The sequence below is a fragment of the Folsomia candida genome, unplaced genomic scaffold, assembly GCF_002217175.1.
Source record: "Folsomia candida strain VU population unplaced genomic scaffold, ASM221717v1 Fcan01_Sc022, whole genome shotgun sequence".
Taxonomy (NCBI): Eukaryota; Metazoa; Arthropoda; class Collembola; order Entomobryomorpha; family Isotomidae; genus Folsomia; species Folsomia candida.
This window is the reverse complement of record NW_019091214.1, coordinates 1,810,201-1,824,835: the sequence shown is the minus strand read 5'-3', so window position 1 is coordinate 1,824,835 and position 14,635 is coordinate 1,810,201. Positions and strand designations below refer to the sequence as shown.

General features: G+C 40.9%; 2 protein-coding genes across 11 annotated transcripts; both read right to left on the bottom strand.

The window, feature by feature from the left end:
- Nucleotides 1–452: 452 nt before the first annotated feature.
- On the bottom strand, nucleotides 453–9,248 carry LOC110858784 (dynamin). Of its 9 annotated transcripts, none has more exons than XR_004836864.1 (16): nucleotides 8,987–9,248; nucleotides 8,808–8,880; nucleotides 8,486–8,739; nucleotides 8,107–8,411; nucleotides 7,759–8,030; nucleotides 7,337–7,682; nucleotides 7,149–7,271; nucleotides 6,983–7,017; nucleotides 6,581–6,664; nucleotides 5,429–5,717; nucleotides 5,193–5,354; nucleotides 4,947–5,117; nucleotides 4,636–4,877; nucleotides 3,590–4,006; nucleotides 3,127–3,286; nucleotides 453–1,004 (listed from the first exon to the last, which is right to left on the bottom strand). XR_004836864.1 is itself a non-coding variant. In XM_035858939.1 (16 exons), the coding sequence occupies exons 1-16, from the start codon at nucleotides 9,078–9,080 to the stop codon at nucleotides 997–999; spliced, it is 2,880 nt and encodes a 959-aa protein (XP_035714832.1). In that variant the 5' UTR covers nucleotides 9,081–9,248; the 3' UTR covers nucleotides 453–996. The 9 variants fall into 9 exon arrangements, 3 of the variants coding, with proteins under 3 accessions (XP_035714832.1, XP_035714831.1, XP_021963357.1); XR_004836868.1 differs by lacking the exon at nucleotides 3,127–3,286 and adding an exon at nucleotides 1,107–2,950; XR_004836865.1 differs by having other exon boundaries at nucleotides 3,590–4,003.
- Nucleotides 9,249–9,910: 662 nt separating this feature from the next.
- LOC110858751 lies at nucleotides 9,911–14,628 on the bottom strand. 2 transcript variants are annotated; one of them, XM_022107614.2, is made up of 7 exons: nucleotides 14,286–14,628; nucleotides 14,035–14,212; nucleotides 13,704–13,958; nucleotides 12,821–13,580; nucleotides 12,030–12,483; nucleotides 11,729–11,960; nucleotides 9,911–11,642 (listed from the first exon to the last, which is right to left on the bottom strand). In XM_022107614.2, the coding sequence occupies exons 5-7, from the start codon at nucleotides 12,444–12,446 to the stop codon at nucleotides 10,369–10,371; spliced, it is 1,923 nt and encodes a 640-aa protein (XP_021963306.1). In that variant the 5' UTR covers nucleotides 12,447–12,483; nucleotides 12,821–13,580; nucleotides 13,704–13,958; nucleotides 14,035–14,212; nucleotides 14,286–14,628; the 3' UTR covers nucleotides 9,911–10,368. The 2 variants fall into 2 exon arrangements, with proteins under 2 accessions (XP_021963306.1, XP_021963305.1); XM_022107613.2 differs by having other exon boundaries at nucleotides 12,825–13,580.
- Nucleotides 14,629–14,635: the final 7 nt, after the last annotated feature.

Here is a 14,635-nt window from a genome sequence, read left to right as displayed (position 1 = left end):
TGCATCAATTTAAATAGCACTTGCATCAACACATTTTAATTATTATTTAGTTAATAAATATCACATTATAATCATAGGCTAAAGAGGGGCGCCTGTGAAATGATAAGCACAAGGATAGAAATAGTACACTATTCAGGAATATAGCATAAGTCATCATTTAAAAAACTCACCGATGTGTAAGTCTGTATATGTACGTATGAAATTCTGACGTGTGTGGAAAACTTTCAACCACGTGAGTGACAAGGTGAATGTTCCCACCCTGTAGAAATGTCAAAAGGTCAAGGGTTACCTTGCTCGATAAGACGTTTACTTCAAGAGTGGAAATATTATATGTTCTTGTGGAATGTGTGGGTGGGATTATGCAGTTTTTGCTGGAAATGTGACCACTTTGATGACTTCAGTTCCACGCATGTAAAAATTATGATTATTAATGTAAGAACAAAAAGAGGTGGTTTCTTTACAAATACAAATTAATAATAACGGTTTTATGACAGTATTAAAATGGTTGGTCATTATTATTTTGGTTTTGCATGACAGAGACATTTTACGTACATATTCTAAACAGAGGACTTATTGGAAATATAGAAATGTAAACAGTTAACTAAAAAAGAGTAGAATAAGCAACAACAAAATTGTGTAAATTCCTAAATTATTTGATAAAAATACATACAGCTCAGAGCACGCGTTGAACAACGACATCACGGATTAATTAATACATAGGTAATTACGTAGCGTAAAATTGGTACATAAATACATCTTTTTAAAGCAAAAAATGGGTAAAATACAAATTGTAGTGTCCAGGAGTGTTATAGTTAGTTAATTGGAGGCATAAATAAACGTATGTATGGATCCTCTTGTTCTTGATCTGGTTTGCTGATTGATTGATTGCTTGCTTGATTATTACTGGTAGTGAAGTGTTTCTTAATAATTAGTACTGGGGTCTGCCCTGTTGGGGTCGTTCCGGTATCCTGGGGGCGTTCAGGGGACCACCAGTGTTTACCCGGCTGCAGGGAACAAACAAAAAGAGGACCAAAATTATAATCGTATAAGAATAAATAATAATTTTTAATATAATTGTGATGAGAATTAGGATTCTTAATACTCACGTGGAATGATAAAAGTGCGTCAAGTGAAAGCAGAGGAGAAAAAGAGCAAAGCAATTTAAGCAGTAATTAATTAGACGGTCAATTTCGTTTGTATGTAATTTTATTAGATGAAAGGATTAGATTGAGAAAATTTTAGAAATTAAATTATGCACTCTGCATAACTTGGAAATCAAAACTGTTAAAGTTGTCAATCAACTCGAATTAAATTAAAATTAAGGTATGAAACGGATTAATGATCAAATATTAGTATTTTTTCTTTCAGAAATCAATAGTTATTTCATATAATAATTTATTTCATTTTCGTCTTCCTCTGGGGGCGTAATTTATATCGACATTTTGTAAATAATCTTTAAGGTATTATTTTTTGAGGGTACACTAATTTACTTCTTCGTATTTACTACGACGTGATGATGATCGTCATCAATATTTATTTATTTATAGTTATAATTAATTATAGTATTTCTCTCTATGAATGCTTTCTCTTCTCAACAATTATACAATCTCTGGCTTCACGGGCTAAATCAGTAGTTTTATACTTTTTCTTAATCTTTAAGGGCAGGAGAGAGGACAATTAGTTATTTATTTAGTCATGTATTTCCTTCCTCTGGGATTGAGATTATCTAATTAATTAGTTAATTAATTATGTAGTTATTTTCTGACTACGGATCTAGTTCATTTTGTTTTGATTGATGCAATGCGTTCCTTTCTGCCAGAGAATCATCTTCTATGTATTTCGATTTAACTATCTATTTTTATCCTAAATTATACATACGTCCTAAAATCTGGTTACGGTAAAATAAAACTCGCCCAACTTTTTACCCTACTATTTGTACAATTAAAGAGTAATAACAGATCACTGTGCTAAATACATGTTTAATATTAACAAAATGTGGAAAGACACAAAAATTGTGGGTGAGGCAGAGAAGACGACGAATTTAGTAAATTGTCGTGCACAATTACATACATAATTAGCTAACTAAACTAAACTGAGCATATGTCATAAATAAATAGCAGGCCATTTTGTACCTATTTGTAATTGATGATGAAGACAAACCTGACCATGCATAAGTATTTAAATGTCTAAATAACTAATAAAACTGGAATGTAAAGAATTACTCGTATACAAAAAGCAGCAAGTTACATAAATGCTCAAGTTTAGAATAATTAGTCAAGAAACTGGTGCGAGAAGTGGAAGCCCTATTTATTCTGTCAAATCATAGAGTGAATTTTAGTTAAGTGCTATTAGTGCCGATTTGCTTTGTCATGACCTAACTTATCTAACTATAATTTATGCTGATTAAAAGCTGTACAACTAAATTAACTAACTATAATATACCCAACTTTCTGTACGCTTCCTTAAAATGAATGATATATCATCATCGGCGACGATCCAATGTCCAGATTGGATTGAATATTACCAAGTCATCAACTAATTGTTGCAATGAAAATAATAATTCTTCCCTACTGACTTGCCTGCTTCTACTTTTTGACGCGACACGAATATTTGCCCGATTTTAAATTAACTAACTAAACAGTTTGATTATTATTAATAATTTTAAAAGTTACAGATTGAAGAACAACTAAATTAGTTCCATGTTTTTTTCTAGTTAAGTTAGTCACAGAGTCAGATATAATTTCTGCCTAATTATTTAGTTAGTTAATTTTACACGTTGCTGAATTTCGTTGCAATTTTGAATTGAGTGTCGTGGAATTAGAGAGATAATTAAGTTGGGTGCACGTCGTGGGGGTGAGTTTTGTCGCAGAATTAAGTTTTCTTAACGTGGGAAATAATTCATTAATTCATTGACGAATTTAAATAAGTACATGTCTACTTCTTCTTTGGACTGTAGGTGACGAAGATCATGTCATTGTGGTGACGACGTCAGTGTAGAATGTGTCAGGAGCAGGCAGCAGGAAAAGAGAGACAAAAAGAGAGAGAACAATCACAATTAACTTTTCCCAAATAATTGTATCAGTCTAACACCACAGATTATAGTAATTTAGAACGCATTAATTTTACGATATGGAATTTGAGTTGGAATTTCTGAGGTAGAAGCAGTGAAGAAGAACAAGTCTATTTTTTGGAGAGGAAATGGTTGAGTGCTGCAGACGCGACTTGTTTCTGCACTTGGGGTGGTAGCGAACCTACAACGTTCATGGCGGCAGTTATCGTACCCCGTCTACACACACAGACACACAAAATACACAAAGGTCAGACTAACAAGTTGATAATGTGACGATTTAAAGGTTAGGGTGCTGGTAACTACCGCCATGTCGAAAACGTCGTTGTAAGTAAAAACATCGCTTGTCACAACACCCAGTCAGAATTTTGTTCTGTTTAGTTACACACTCGGAAAAAATGGTGAGTTATTTAATAGAGAGAGAGAAAAGCGTTCCGGAAAAGAAGCGTATCGAGTGACCTGACCTGACCCTAACCTCTAAATCGTAAATATTTATTATTAACTGGAAGTGCGAGTACTTACGAAGGAATGAGTGGTGGAGGAAGACCCCCTTTGGGCATGGGTGCTGGAGGAGCTCCACCGCCGGGTCTGTTAGGAACGGCAGGTGCAGGTCGTGCTCCGGGGTTGTTGGGCATGGGAGGTGGCCCACGATTTCCACCCATTGGAGCAGCAGCAGCGGCAGGTGGGAGTGGACCGGTGGGTCCGCGACGAGCTCCGCCTCCTCCAGGACTGGGCGGGCTGGGCCTTTCGGATTGAAAAACAGATCGCATTGAGTTATCCAATCGCGTCAGACCTATCTCGAATTCAGAGACTGACTGCTGTCCACCGCCACCACTCAGCATGATGGTGGTGGGAGAGGAGGAGTTCGTGTGGCGTTGGTGGTGACCATTCGACACGGAGGTGGACCGGAGCTGGTCAAAATTATAGTTTCTGTCCCTGCTGTGACGATGCAATAAGGAGGGAAGAAGGGACAATTAGAAAATATATCATTAAAAAATATTGGCAAAGCCACACAATTGGCGAGTTTAGCTGTTGCGCGAGCTGAAATTAGTAGATTTTGGAAGCCATTTTAATAACACGACCGTCAGAAAACACTCGGTTAGCGGTCATTTCTGAAAAATTTAACTGCACGGCATGGAAAATATTAATTCATTGGGAATTAAGTAGTTTTAATTAATTTATATTAATTATCGTCATCACACTCACTCCTCTCTTCCCCCACCATCCTTATCACACCTGTAACTTCATGGAAAGTTATTACAAAAACTAAACAAACTTACAAAAACTTTTACAAAACTAAAAAATAAAATTTAGGGACATGAAAAAATAAACTTGACCCAAAATGATAAGACAAAATAAAAATAATTATACTTCTTTTTACAAAAATATACAAAAAATTAAAACTTTTCCCATAAAAAACGCCATGCAAAAATAAATAGTTAAAGCAAACCAAACCACAAAACACACGGGGACAACAAAACCGAACATGGACACACACACGTATTAAATAAAGGTCAAAGGTTAATATTCATGCTTTAAAACATACTGTAATAAGAATAATTAAGTACCTGGGAACTTCATTATAGCCCAAATAGCTGGCATTGACCCCACCGCCAGAGTAGTCAGAGCTCATTCCCATGCTCATCCCTCCACCACCACCACCCCCACGAACCGGGGGAGGCAGTGGAGTTGACACTGTCGCCATTGAGACATCGCCAATGATGCGGACAGCTTCTTTGCAAGCGTGGTACATGCGAAGCGTCTCCTCCCGTTTCATCGCCTCCTCGGCACTCTCCTCCATCATGGAATTCTACGATAAAAATAGGAAATTTTGTATTAGATTCTAGACTGTTTTCTTAAGAAGAGCACGTGACCTTACCTGATCTCCCGTAGCGTACAGATGCGCCAAGAGTTCTCCGTTGATGAAATCCTTGCATGAATTAATAATCAGATACATGACAGTTTTAGGAACGAGATCTCTCGTCGTCTTTGTCACAATCTTCATGTAAGAATCGACCAGATTTCGGATCGTCTCGACTTGACGCTCAAGCTGCAAATCAACAGTAATCAAGATTAAAATTTTATTCCCCACTGATTAAAATGCAACTAATTTATTGATTCGTACCTGCGGGTCGAGGGAGGACATTCCCTGATCAACACTGCTATCATCCCCGTTTGCCGTGGAATCTGACTGCTTCTCGGGATAGACACCCGCTCTCAAAAACGACGCCTTCCAGGAATCCACATCGTCCTGAGTTTCCGTCGAGAGCTCCAACGTCTTAAAGTCCTACAAAAAATAACACCAGATCCGTTAACAAAATCCATCCCCAAAGATTCCAAACTTTACAACTATTCATTTACCTTGTAGACGTTGCGTCCCTCTGGATTGAAGAGGGCGAAAGTGTGTCTCCTCGACATAAATCCAGACTCGATATCCCTAATTTTGAGCCCGTCGAGTGGGAGCATATACTTTTTGTCACGTTCCTCCTCATCCTTGAACCAAGACAGGGACTCGGACGCAAGGACGAACCAGTAGTCCTTCGACCCTCCCTTCATTATCCCCAAGTTGTGGATGCACATGTAGCCCTTGCGGATCACCTGGTTGCCCAACTTCTTTGTCCGTGTCGCATTCTCCGTCACGTTCTGTGCACTGATGATAAAAAATAAAGAAACAAACGAATTATTAGTCTCGCTCGTCCGTGCCATCCGCCCCCAAAATAATCTCTCTCTACCACTCCACACACTCTCGAGAAGAAGATTAATACGAAATTAACAAAAGAGAGAGAGAGTTGTATCATCTTTTTCCTTTAATTATTAATTAATTAAGGACTAATTAATTAGTCGATTCTTTTTGTTACATGTCAGTCTCGCTTTTTTTCATTTTCGGTGAGTTTGGGTATTGGTAGGAGGTTTTTGGTAATTGTTATTATTTTACTTAAGAGAATAATGAATACGATATTTGTATAGCAATTGATTGATTGAGCTTGATTTTTAGTGAGTGCTTACTTCGATCTTTTGTCCAACAGGTTGACCACACTAAACGACCACATGATATTAGATATTAATTCTCTATTAGTAGAAGAGTACAACGTCGTGCTGGGAAAGGGGGACTTCTCGGAGGGGGCGAAGACAGAGAATTATATATTCTTTTTTTTCTGGGGTGTGGTAAATCAGTCATGACGAAGAGAACAAGTAAGTTTAGAAAATGTTTTCTTTTAAACAAACGAGATAAAATTTCATGCTTTTTTGAAAAAGGTAAAATCTTGGGAATCATCAAGAGAGACTTTTTTTAGTATCGATCGGTAGTCGAGGAGTACTTTAGAAAGCGGACTACTAAAACTAAACTAAACTAAGTTTATTCTAGTTACTACTACTTTTTTGTCTAATTTTTCATGTAATGTAATGTATTATTGTGTAAGTGTAGGATTACATACAAACTAAAGGCAAAAGGACACACGCAAAAAGGGGTGGTAAACAAACGGCTCACTCAAAACTAATAATAATCTGGCCAACCTATCGGCCCCACCAACAAGTGGGCATTCTCCAACCACAAGACTACCCGACGAAGTGCATCCTGCCTCTTTGTAACGGTAATAACTGCAAATTGTTTCGTCCACCGAGAGCAACAAAGAATAATAATAAATATGTACGTCAACCCCGCGCGGAACAATACGGTACATAAAAATTACGTAATAACTTGTCTACTATTCAATACAGTAATAAATTAAAAGCTGACTAAACTAGGACGACGACGACTCAAAAATACGTTTCTTTTTGACTGACTCGACTCTGTCCTTAAAATTCCCTTTGCTAATTTTGTAAATTTTTTGTTCTTGACTGTAATTATTTTTTCTGTCTGTCTTTTTTTTGGCGTGTGGGAGAGTCGGGGAGTGATGTGGACAGGAGGTGACTTACTTGGCGAATCCGATAAAGTCTTCGTGGTTCGTGTTCTGCAAGGAAATTAATAACGAGGGGTAAAAATAACGGGCTTTTGAATAACTATGAGACTTTAGATGACAAAATAGTTTATGGGGTTTTAAGTGTAATTTATAATAACAGAATAAGTGGTACATTTACTCACCATGTAGGCCAGCTCACAATCGATCATCATAAGAACCTGGTTCTTACAGAGTTGTTCCTTTTCACGCACAAAGTTTGCAATGATCCTCTCAGTCTCCTCGCGCAGGCGGGGGTAGCGGTTCATCTGCTCGAGTAATCAAACCTTGATCATAACTTGTACTAATTTAATTTAATGGGAAGTTTAGCAACCTTGTCAGCACAGAGTCGGACGACGTTTGAGAGTTCGGCGATGACGAGGTCGACAGCCTTGAGACAGGGCTCCTTGAGTCGGTTGATCTGTTTTTTAACGATGGCTTCAAAAGCCATGTCCGGGGTGAAGAGGCCGACTCGGATGCCGTGAATGTTACGGATGGCGAACGCAATCTCGCGTCGCAACTCCTTCTCGTCAAACTCCATCTTGACTAGTTCGAAGGGAAAGCGCTCGTGGAAGAGGCGATTGATCTTGGCTCCCCCCGACAGCTCGTTTGTGTTCACCAAGGCCGACCCTGAACCTTCGATCGTCCTCTCAAAGTCCGACTGAAGCTGTTGGATCATTCTGTCAGAGAAATAAATAAATGCGAGTTATTATTTAATTTTATAAAAATTTGCAGTAATTATGAGTTGTTGCTCACTGTAGCATGGCCTTGGTCTTGATGGCGGGGTCGTCTGGCCTGAAATATTTATACTGTTCGACCTCCTTCTCAAGACAGAGCATCTGTTTCTGCATCTTATCGCGTAAGGCGGGGAGGCAGTCGCGAATGTGGTTCGTCAACTGCTGGTTCAACGTCTTTTGCAGGTACGGCGTCCCCAGCCGGTCCGCCATGTGACGGTAGGAGGGGTGGCTCAGGAAAAACTTGCGCTCAGCGTCCAACGCCGCTTTGATGTCTTTCTTTCCCTCGATATCCTAACAACCACGGAAAATTATTACTCATCAAATATACTCGTGGCAAGCTATCTTATTGATTTTTGTTATTTAATACCTTTTGTGACCGGTTGATAACCCCGACATAACCGCGACGCAGTGGGACGACCTTGTTCTCCAATGTTTCTCTCGCATCGGTTCCCTGATCGAGGAGGTCGAGTTTGGTGAGGACACCGATGGTTCGGAGACCGTCGGGGTCAACTTGTTTTGCCATCATTAGAGCGTCAGATGTCGCGAGGTCAGAATTTCCTGGAGTCACGGCCAAGATGAGACACGTCTCTTTACAGATGAATTGCATTATCATATCCTTAATTTGCTGCTCAATGTCGGCCGGCTGATCACCGATGGGAACACGAGTCAATCCTGTGAATGACAGGATTATTTTACAAATATGCAAACATTTTTTTATAGATAAAAACAGTATTTTTAATTTTTACCTGGTAGATCGATAAGTGTTATGTTGAGGACGTGCGGTGAATAGACACGCAGGTTAATGGGCACGTTAGAAATTCCTTTATTCGACCCCGTTGCACGGTCAGTTTCTGCCTCAATTTCACGCCGAATTTCGTCAAAATCTCCAAATTTTTTCCCCTTGGCGTGCAAAAATTCGCCATACTCCATCGGTGAGTTGATCAGTTGGAGGATAAGGGGCCGCCGGGTGACGATTCCATTCCCGCGAGGGAGGAAATCGCTGCGTAACAAACAAATAATTCAGGTTAGGCAATCCTTCATTTATAATTAATTTTTAAAGAGTTTTACCGGCCAACAAAATTTTCTAGCACGGATGACTTTCCGGCGGATTGACCTCCCACGACGGCAATTTGGGGAAGGTCTGCAACAATAAGAAGATTAATTAATTAACCACCTCATAAAACTTCATCACTTATTCAAACCACAACTTCTCGATAAAATCAAAGCCACTTTTAATTAAAACTAACCCAGTGACATGGAGACGCCCAGCTGGGTAAAGGCATCCTGCAGCTTGTTGACAATGGGGATGAGGGACTCCATCCCCGCATTTCCGGCCGACATGGTGGCGAAGGGTGGTGGTGTTGTTTAGCCCTGGGACGGGCTGCCTCCACTACTCGGCCAACTAGGGGCACGCCCTCCACACACAGTCAATTCTTACTTATCTACCAGGGAACGAGAATCTTATCGAGATGTCCAGCACCAAATTGCTTCATAAGGTGGTCGCAAACAACTGTGACACATTAAATTTAACCCAATTAGACAACTCTGACTCTATAGAACTTGACAAGGACAGACCAAACCACCAACTCCCTTCTTTCTCAGTGAGCATACATAGCAAGCAGAGAGTGAAAGAAAGAGAGAGAACGACGGGTTACTTATTTGACGTTGGTTCAGAACCAAACCTCGACTCGGACTTTCTCGGGTGGAGAAAGAAGTGAGGAGAAAGCAGCTAAACGAACCAAACAGAGGCGCGGCGTAGGAGGAGGAGAATCTTTCTCCAGCTCGGATGGATGAAGGTCAAGGAAATTGCTGAGGAGCTTTCACCGTTTCCGTTAGTGGTGACAAATTACGGGGGAAAAAGGTTTACCCCCCAAGGGAAAAATAGATAATAAGCTGTGAAGGGGTGGGTAAGATAAGGGGAAGATAAGCGAAATTTGTTTTGGGAACTTGCCTCTTGTTTGCGAATTTATTTGCGAAGACGTGGATTATTTATTTGGCGAAGGAAGAGATAGAGGGGCGAGTTTTTGGTGACTAATATGACTATATCACTGACTGACTTTAAGCAGGCTGATGACTTGACTATGCTATGCGCAGATTCGGGCAGGGCCGTAACCCGGATTGCGATAAGATTGTTTGTAGCATAAAAGTGATGAATATTATTCTCTACTCGATTATTTCGGTTGCTTCACTTTATTATTTAACCACACATAAATCATCGTGAGAATTAACATGCATAGATGATTAAAATAGTCTACATTATAATAATAATACTTATTCATGACATGACAAATGAGGTAATCCTCATTTAAATGTCTGTCAATTACTGAGTGAATTGTTCTCTTTTTGGCTACACAAACTACAAAAATTCTGTTCATGATCATGATCATCTTTTCAAAAATACTAATAAAACAGGGATGAGAAGAAATCGAGATCATACAAAAATCATATTTGGGTATTGTTTAGAAAGAGGAAACAAAATATTTTTCACAGGTTTTACATCAGTCCCATTTGTACGAGGAAATAGTTTCCCACTTGTTCTCCGAATTTTGTTGAAGATGCCGATATTTTTAAGCTCAGACATGCCAGGTCAAGAAGAAATCAGGTCACACTCTTCTCGAGATGAGACGAATTACAGGGTCACATTCGTTCCGGAACCATTCGAGGAAGAGCTTGAAGAGAGTGACGGTGGTCGATGAGACATCCTCCCCCCGCTCCCGCTGCCCCCACAGCTTCCACTCACCCCGCCCAAGCCGAGGGTGTCTTCATTCGGAGAATTTGGCGAGAGGGATAACGTCGAACTGGAGGCGGATGAAGACCAACCACACCCATCACTCCGTCCACCACTTGGGTGCAACTGTAGACTAAATCTTTGCGGGTGAATGTGTTGTTGAGATCTTGCAAAGGTTGACGTGCTCGGCTCTTGACTTGCAAAGTGTCTCGGGAGGGTGAGACTTTGCTGTGGGTGGCGTAAGTAGTAGGGATTCTCAGCTTCCTCGGCGTAATCGTAGGGTGGCGGATAGTTGTTGAGGGGGAGGAGGATACTGCTCGAGTTGGTTGTCGGATTAGCAGAGGAATTGTGATTAGCACCACCGAAGCTGCTGCTGTTTGAAGAGGACGACGACGAGCCGAGTGGGAGGGGAAGCATGTTGGTGAGAAAGGTGCCGATTCTGGAGGTGAGATGGGAGGAGGTGGACCCACCACCAGTTTGTTGTGATCGGCGGAGATGTTCAGTTTCGCTTCCGGTTCGTTGTCCTCCTCCTCTCATGCCAGACTCGAAATTTGATCCGATCACAATCATTGACCGAGTAGGACAAGATGTGGATGGTGGCGGTGGAATGCGCGTATTCACGCTCGGGAATCGTTTCGTCTTTGTGAACGGGAGGAGACGAGAGGTTGCTGAAGATGTAGAAGCACCAGCATTTTCGCTTTGTTGTTGACTGATACTTGTTCCATTGGGAGGATCCACTTGGTTATTATTTTGTGATGATGTTGTCGTCGTCACCGTTGGATCACCGTCCGTTGTTGTTAAAGATGTCGTCGCAATCGTCACCCCGTTGCATTCTTGTGTCTCTGTCCGGTACAATTCAGCTGTCGGTGGAGGTGGTCCTTCTTGACCAGCTGTTTCTCCTCCTCCTCCCGTTGGTACGAGAGCATTGTTGTTGTTGTAAATGGCGGTGAATGTTGATGGAAGTGAGTTAGAGGTTGACGCGATGGCTTCCTCGTATGGCGGTGGAGCCTCCCCTCTTGGAGGGAAGTATGACGTTGTGGGAGGTTTCCACCACGACATGTAATGCGGTGGAGGTGGACCTCGGTCAAAGAAATCCATAGAAAAATCCACACTTCGACCGTCCTCGCAGTCATGTTCGCCACAACGGGCTCGAGCTACGGCTGAATTTAGTCGACCTAAAAAAACAATCCAATCCACAATAAGTACTTATCAGATCACATTATTGATAAGCGATTGGTTATTTGTTTTGATTGATACGCACCCTGAATTTGTTTCTGTCTCAAGCGATGTATCAAAAAGAGGAGGAGCGACATTGACAAAATTGTCGTGATTGCCACGATGATAATTTTGGGGACGACGTCAGCCAAGTCGAGTGGGCCGCCGTTGAAGGGTCCACCCGTTTTCTGCCCTCCGCCAGATCCCTTCCCACCCAGAGAGTCGTCCAGACAGATAAAGTCGCAACAGGAAGAACCCACTCGGAACGATTTACAGTCCTAAATTGTTATAAAATCGTGTTTAAAAATAATAAAAATTAATTGATAACGTTATATTCATTTGCTTACCGTAGGAGGCGAGCATAACACCGCCTTGCACCATTTCGGCCCCCCGTCCTCACAGACGCATAGCGTGCATTCGTCCGGTCCTGGAACGTAGTGCATTCCACTTGGAATCTTGCGCCCATTAAGATCCGGACATGGTTTTCCATTCCCATTGGCGACGCCGGAAGTGAAGACGGGGTCGTGCGCGATACCGTGATGAAATACTCGAGGCGTGGAGTGATTAAAGTTGCCCCCATTGCCGAAGGGTGGTGAAGGGAAGAAGATTGGGATGATTGATGGAGGCAGATGTTCCAAACCGTGAGGAAATTGGGGTGGTACGGGAACAGAAGGTCCTCCGCCGCGATGAATGTGGGGAGGATTTGGCGTTATGGGGATGAGAGTAGGGGCACTGGTCACATTGTAGAGGGGTGTGCTCAGCATGGCAGTTACTCTTCCTCCTGCGCCGCGTCTCGTTGAACTGAAATAAAAATCAGGACTTGAAATTATCCAAAATCAATAAAGACATTTAAATTAGTACGGAAATTGTGCAAAATTTAAAATTTAAGTTAAAATTGCCTTAAATTAATTACGGGTATGTATATAGATTATCGAAATTTTGATTTATTTTAAACCCAAAATATTTTTTTCACATTTCTATCAGTTAAATTCACACTTCATTGTGCTCACGATTTTGAAAACTACTTGGTAAAACCAAAGTTAAGTCACGATTGCGCAAAATTCTGCTCCCATTATTCAATTCCCACCAAGTTACACAACTTTTGCACAAATTACAATTAATAATTGCGAACACTTACCAACCTTTCTACTTTCTTTATCCTTCCTGTCTCCTGATTCCTATCTTTAATTATCGTTTTCATCCCATCCTTGATTTTATGTCAACCCATGCAACGACATCGAAACAAGTTTCGATGTTGTGGTGTTGTTGTTATTGTTCTCACTCAAAAACGGAAGGAAGTTAAGTAGGTAGGTTATGAGAAGCCGTGTTATTATTGTGGATGGGATTAAGTGGTGCAGGCAGCAGGAGCAGAGCTAAGCTAAAAAGCAGCTAAAAGGCTTCTTCTTCTTGGTCTTCTCGTATGTACATATACACAGATACGCACCAGAGTTCTGGTTGATTCCGCTTTTTACAAACTCAAGCGCAATCCTGCTGCACTTTTTTTGCTATGATTTTAGAAGGTGGCTCTTCAGAAGGTATAGTAATAGTGATGGTGGTGATGTCGGGGTCGAGATTCTGGTCCTACTTGCAGGTTGTTGTTGAGGGGACTCGCATATATAGGATGGACGGAGAATGTCGAGAGTGGTGTCGAGTCGGAAGGAGGAGAATTAAATAATAGGATTCAGGCAGGCAGGCAGCATTGACTGGGTGAAGAGAATCTCTGTTCTTTGCTTTTCATGGCATGAAATGCATAACGAGTCCCCTTGAGATCTGAAGATTGCAATCCATTGTTTTATTATTTGAATGATGGGGATTTGCAGGATTGCCGGATTTGATTGGAATTGGAATCATCTTCTGTTTTTTTGGTCATTGGAATTTGTTAATTAAGTAATTTTGTTCTAAAAAGAGGGGGTAGAAACAAAAGGAGGAAATCAAATGGATGAAATTGTAGAATAATAGAAGTAGAATGTGATTGATACAAAAATAAAAGATTACAGTGCTAATGCTAAAGTATTTTGTACCTTTTTATACATTTGCGAGATGAGGGACGACGATGAGTGGGTTAATTTTGACCCTCTTCATTAGCGTCCTGTTCCATCGAATTGGGAATAAATATGACAAATTGGGAGCCTAATTTAGAATTAAAGCGTCTTTTTGACTTGTGACCGTGTCCTTTTCGAAGGGACGTCATCACTCAGCGTCGTCGTTAGCGTTTCTTCTGCCGGCTGGGTTCCTGGGAGGTCAAGGGAACAGTAGAATTCTTGGGGATTCTGCTCCTACAACAAAGTACAGAAAAAAATCGATAAAAAATTTGAGGCATTCCATTCCGGATTTCATGACTTTTCTACTTACTAAGTTCCACTGTAACTCTGTCAAGTAGTCGATAAGCGCTATTGTAATGGGAATCGTGGCTGTAGCATCCTTTTGATCTTTCAGCGATAAGCGCAAGCCTGGATTTGATTTCACCTTGTTTTCCGTATCTATTTGCAATCTGTTTTCAATCTGCTTCCTCAAGATTTCCGCTTCCTCACTACATGGATAAGAAAAAGGCAACAAAGATAAGAAGTTAACGTAATTAGTTCATTTAATAATATGTTGCAAACCTTTGTTCTTCTGTTTCCTCTTGATCAGCATCATCCGCCCTGAAATAACTGGCAGAACTATGACCGCAAGGTCCCCCAAGCAAGACGTTCGGTGCCGTGGATGATGCCACCTTATCAGTACCACTGGCTTCTTCTCCCTCTCGCAATAACTGGGCGACATCAACGCCAAGCAATTCCAGTTCGTCGATATCCACAAGATGTGCAGCAGCAGCGGTGGAAGGATCCGTATTATGTGCTGCCATTGTTATCTGATCTTATCTTGTAATAATTAAAATTGTTCGAACTTCAAAATTATGAAATTGAAGGGTATTTTATTTTTGCAATATTTTTGGCAATGTTACTCCTGTCGT

Coding starts and splice junctions, on each gene's coding strand:
- LOC110858784 (XM_035858938.1), bottom strand. CDS start 9,080: ATGTCGGCCGGAAATGCGGGGATGGAGTCCCTCATCCCCATTGTCAAC. Junction 7,272..7,336: donor TCCGACTCTGTGCTGACAAG/GTTGCTAAACTT, acceptor TTACTCGAGCAG/ATGAACCGCTACCCCCGCCT. Junction 5,355..5,428: donor AGGGACGCAACGTCTACAAG/GTAAATGAATAG, acceptor TATTTTTTGTAG/GACTTTAAGACGTTGGAGCT.
- LOC110858751 (XM_022107613.2), bottom strand. CDS start 12,883: ATGAAAACGATAATTAAAGATAGGAATCAGGAGACAGGAAGGATAAAG. Junction 11,961..12,029: donor TGTTATGCTCGCCTCCTACG/GTAAGCAAATGA, acceptor ATAACAATTTAG/GACTGTAAATCGTTCCGAGT. Junction 11,643..11,728: donor GAGACAGAAACAAATTCAGG/GTGCGTATCAAT, acceptor TTGTTTTTTTAG/GTCGACTAAATTCAGCCGTA.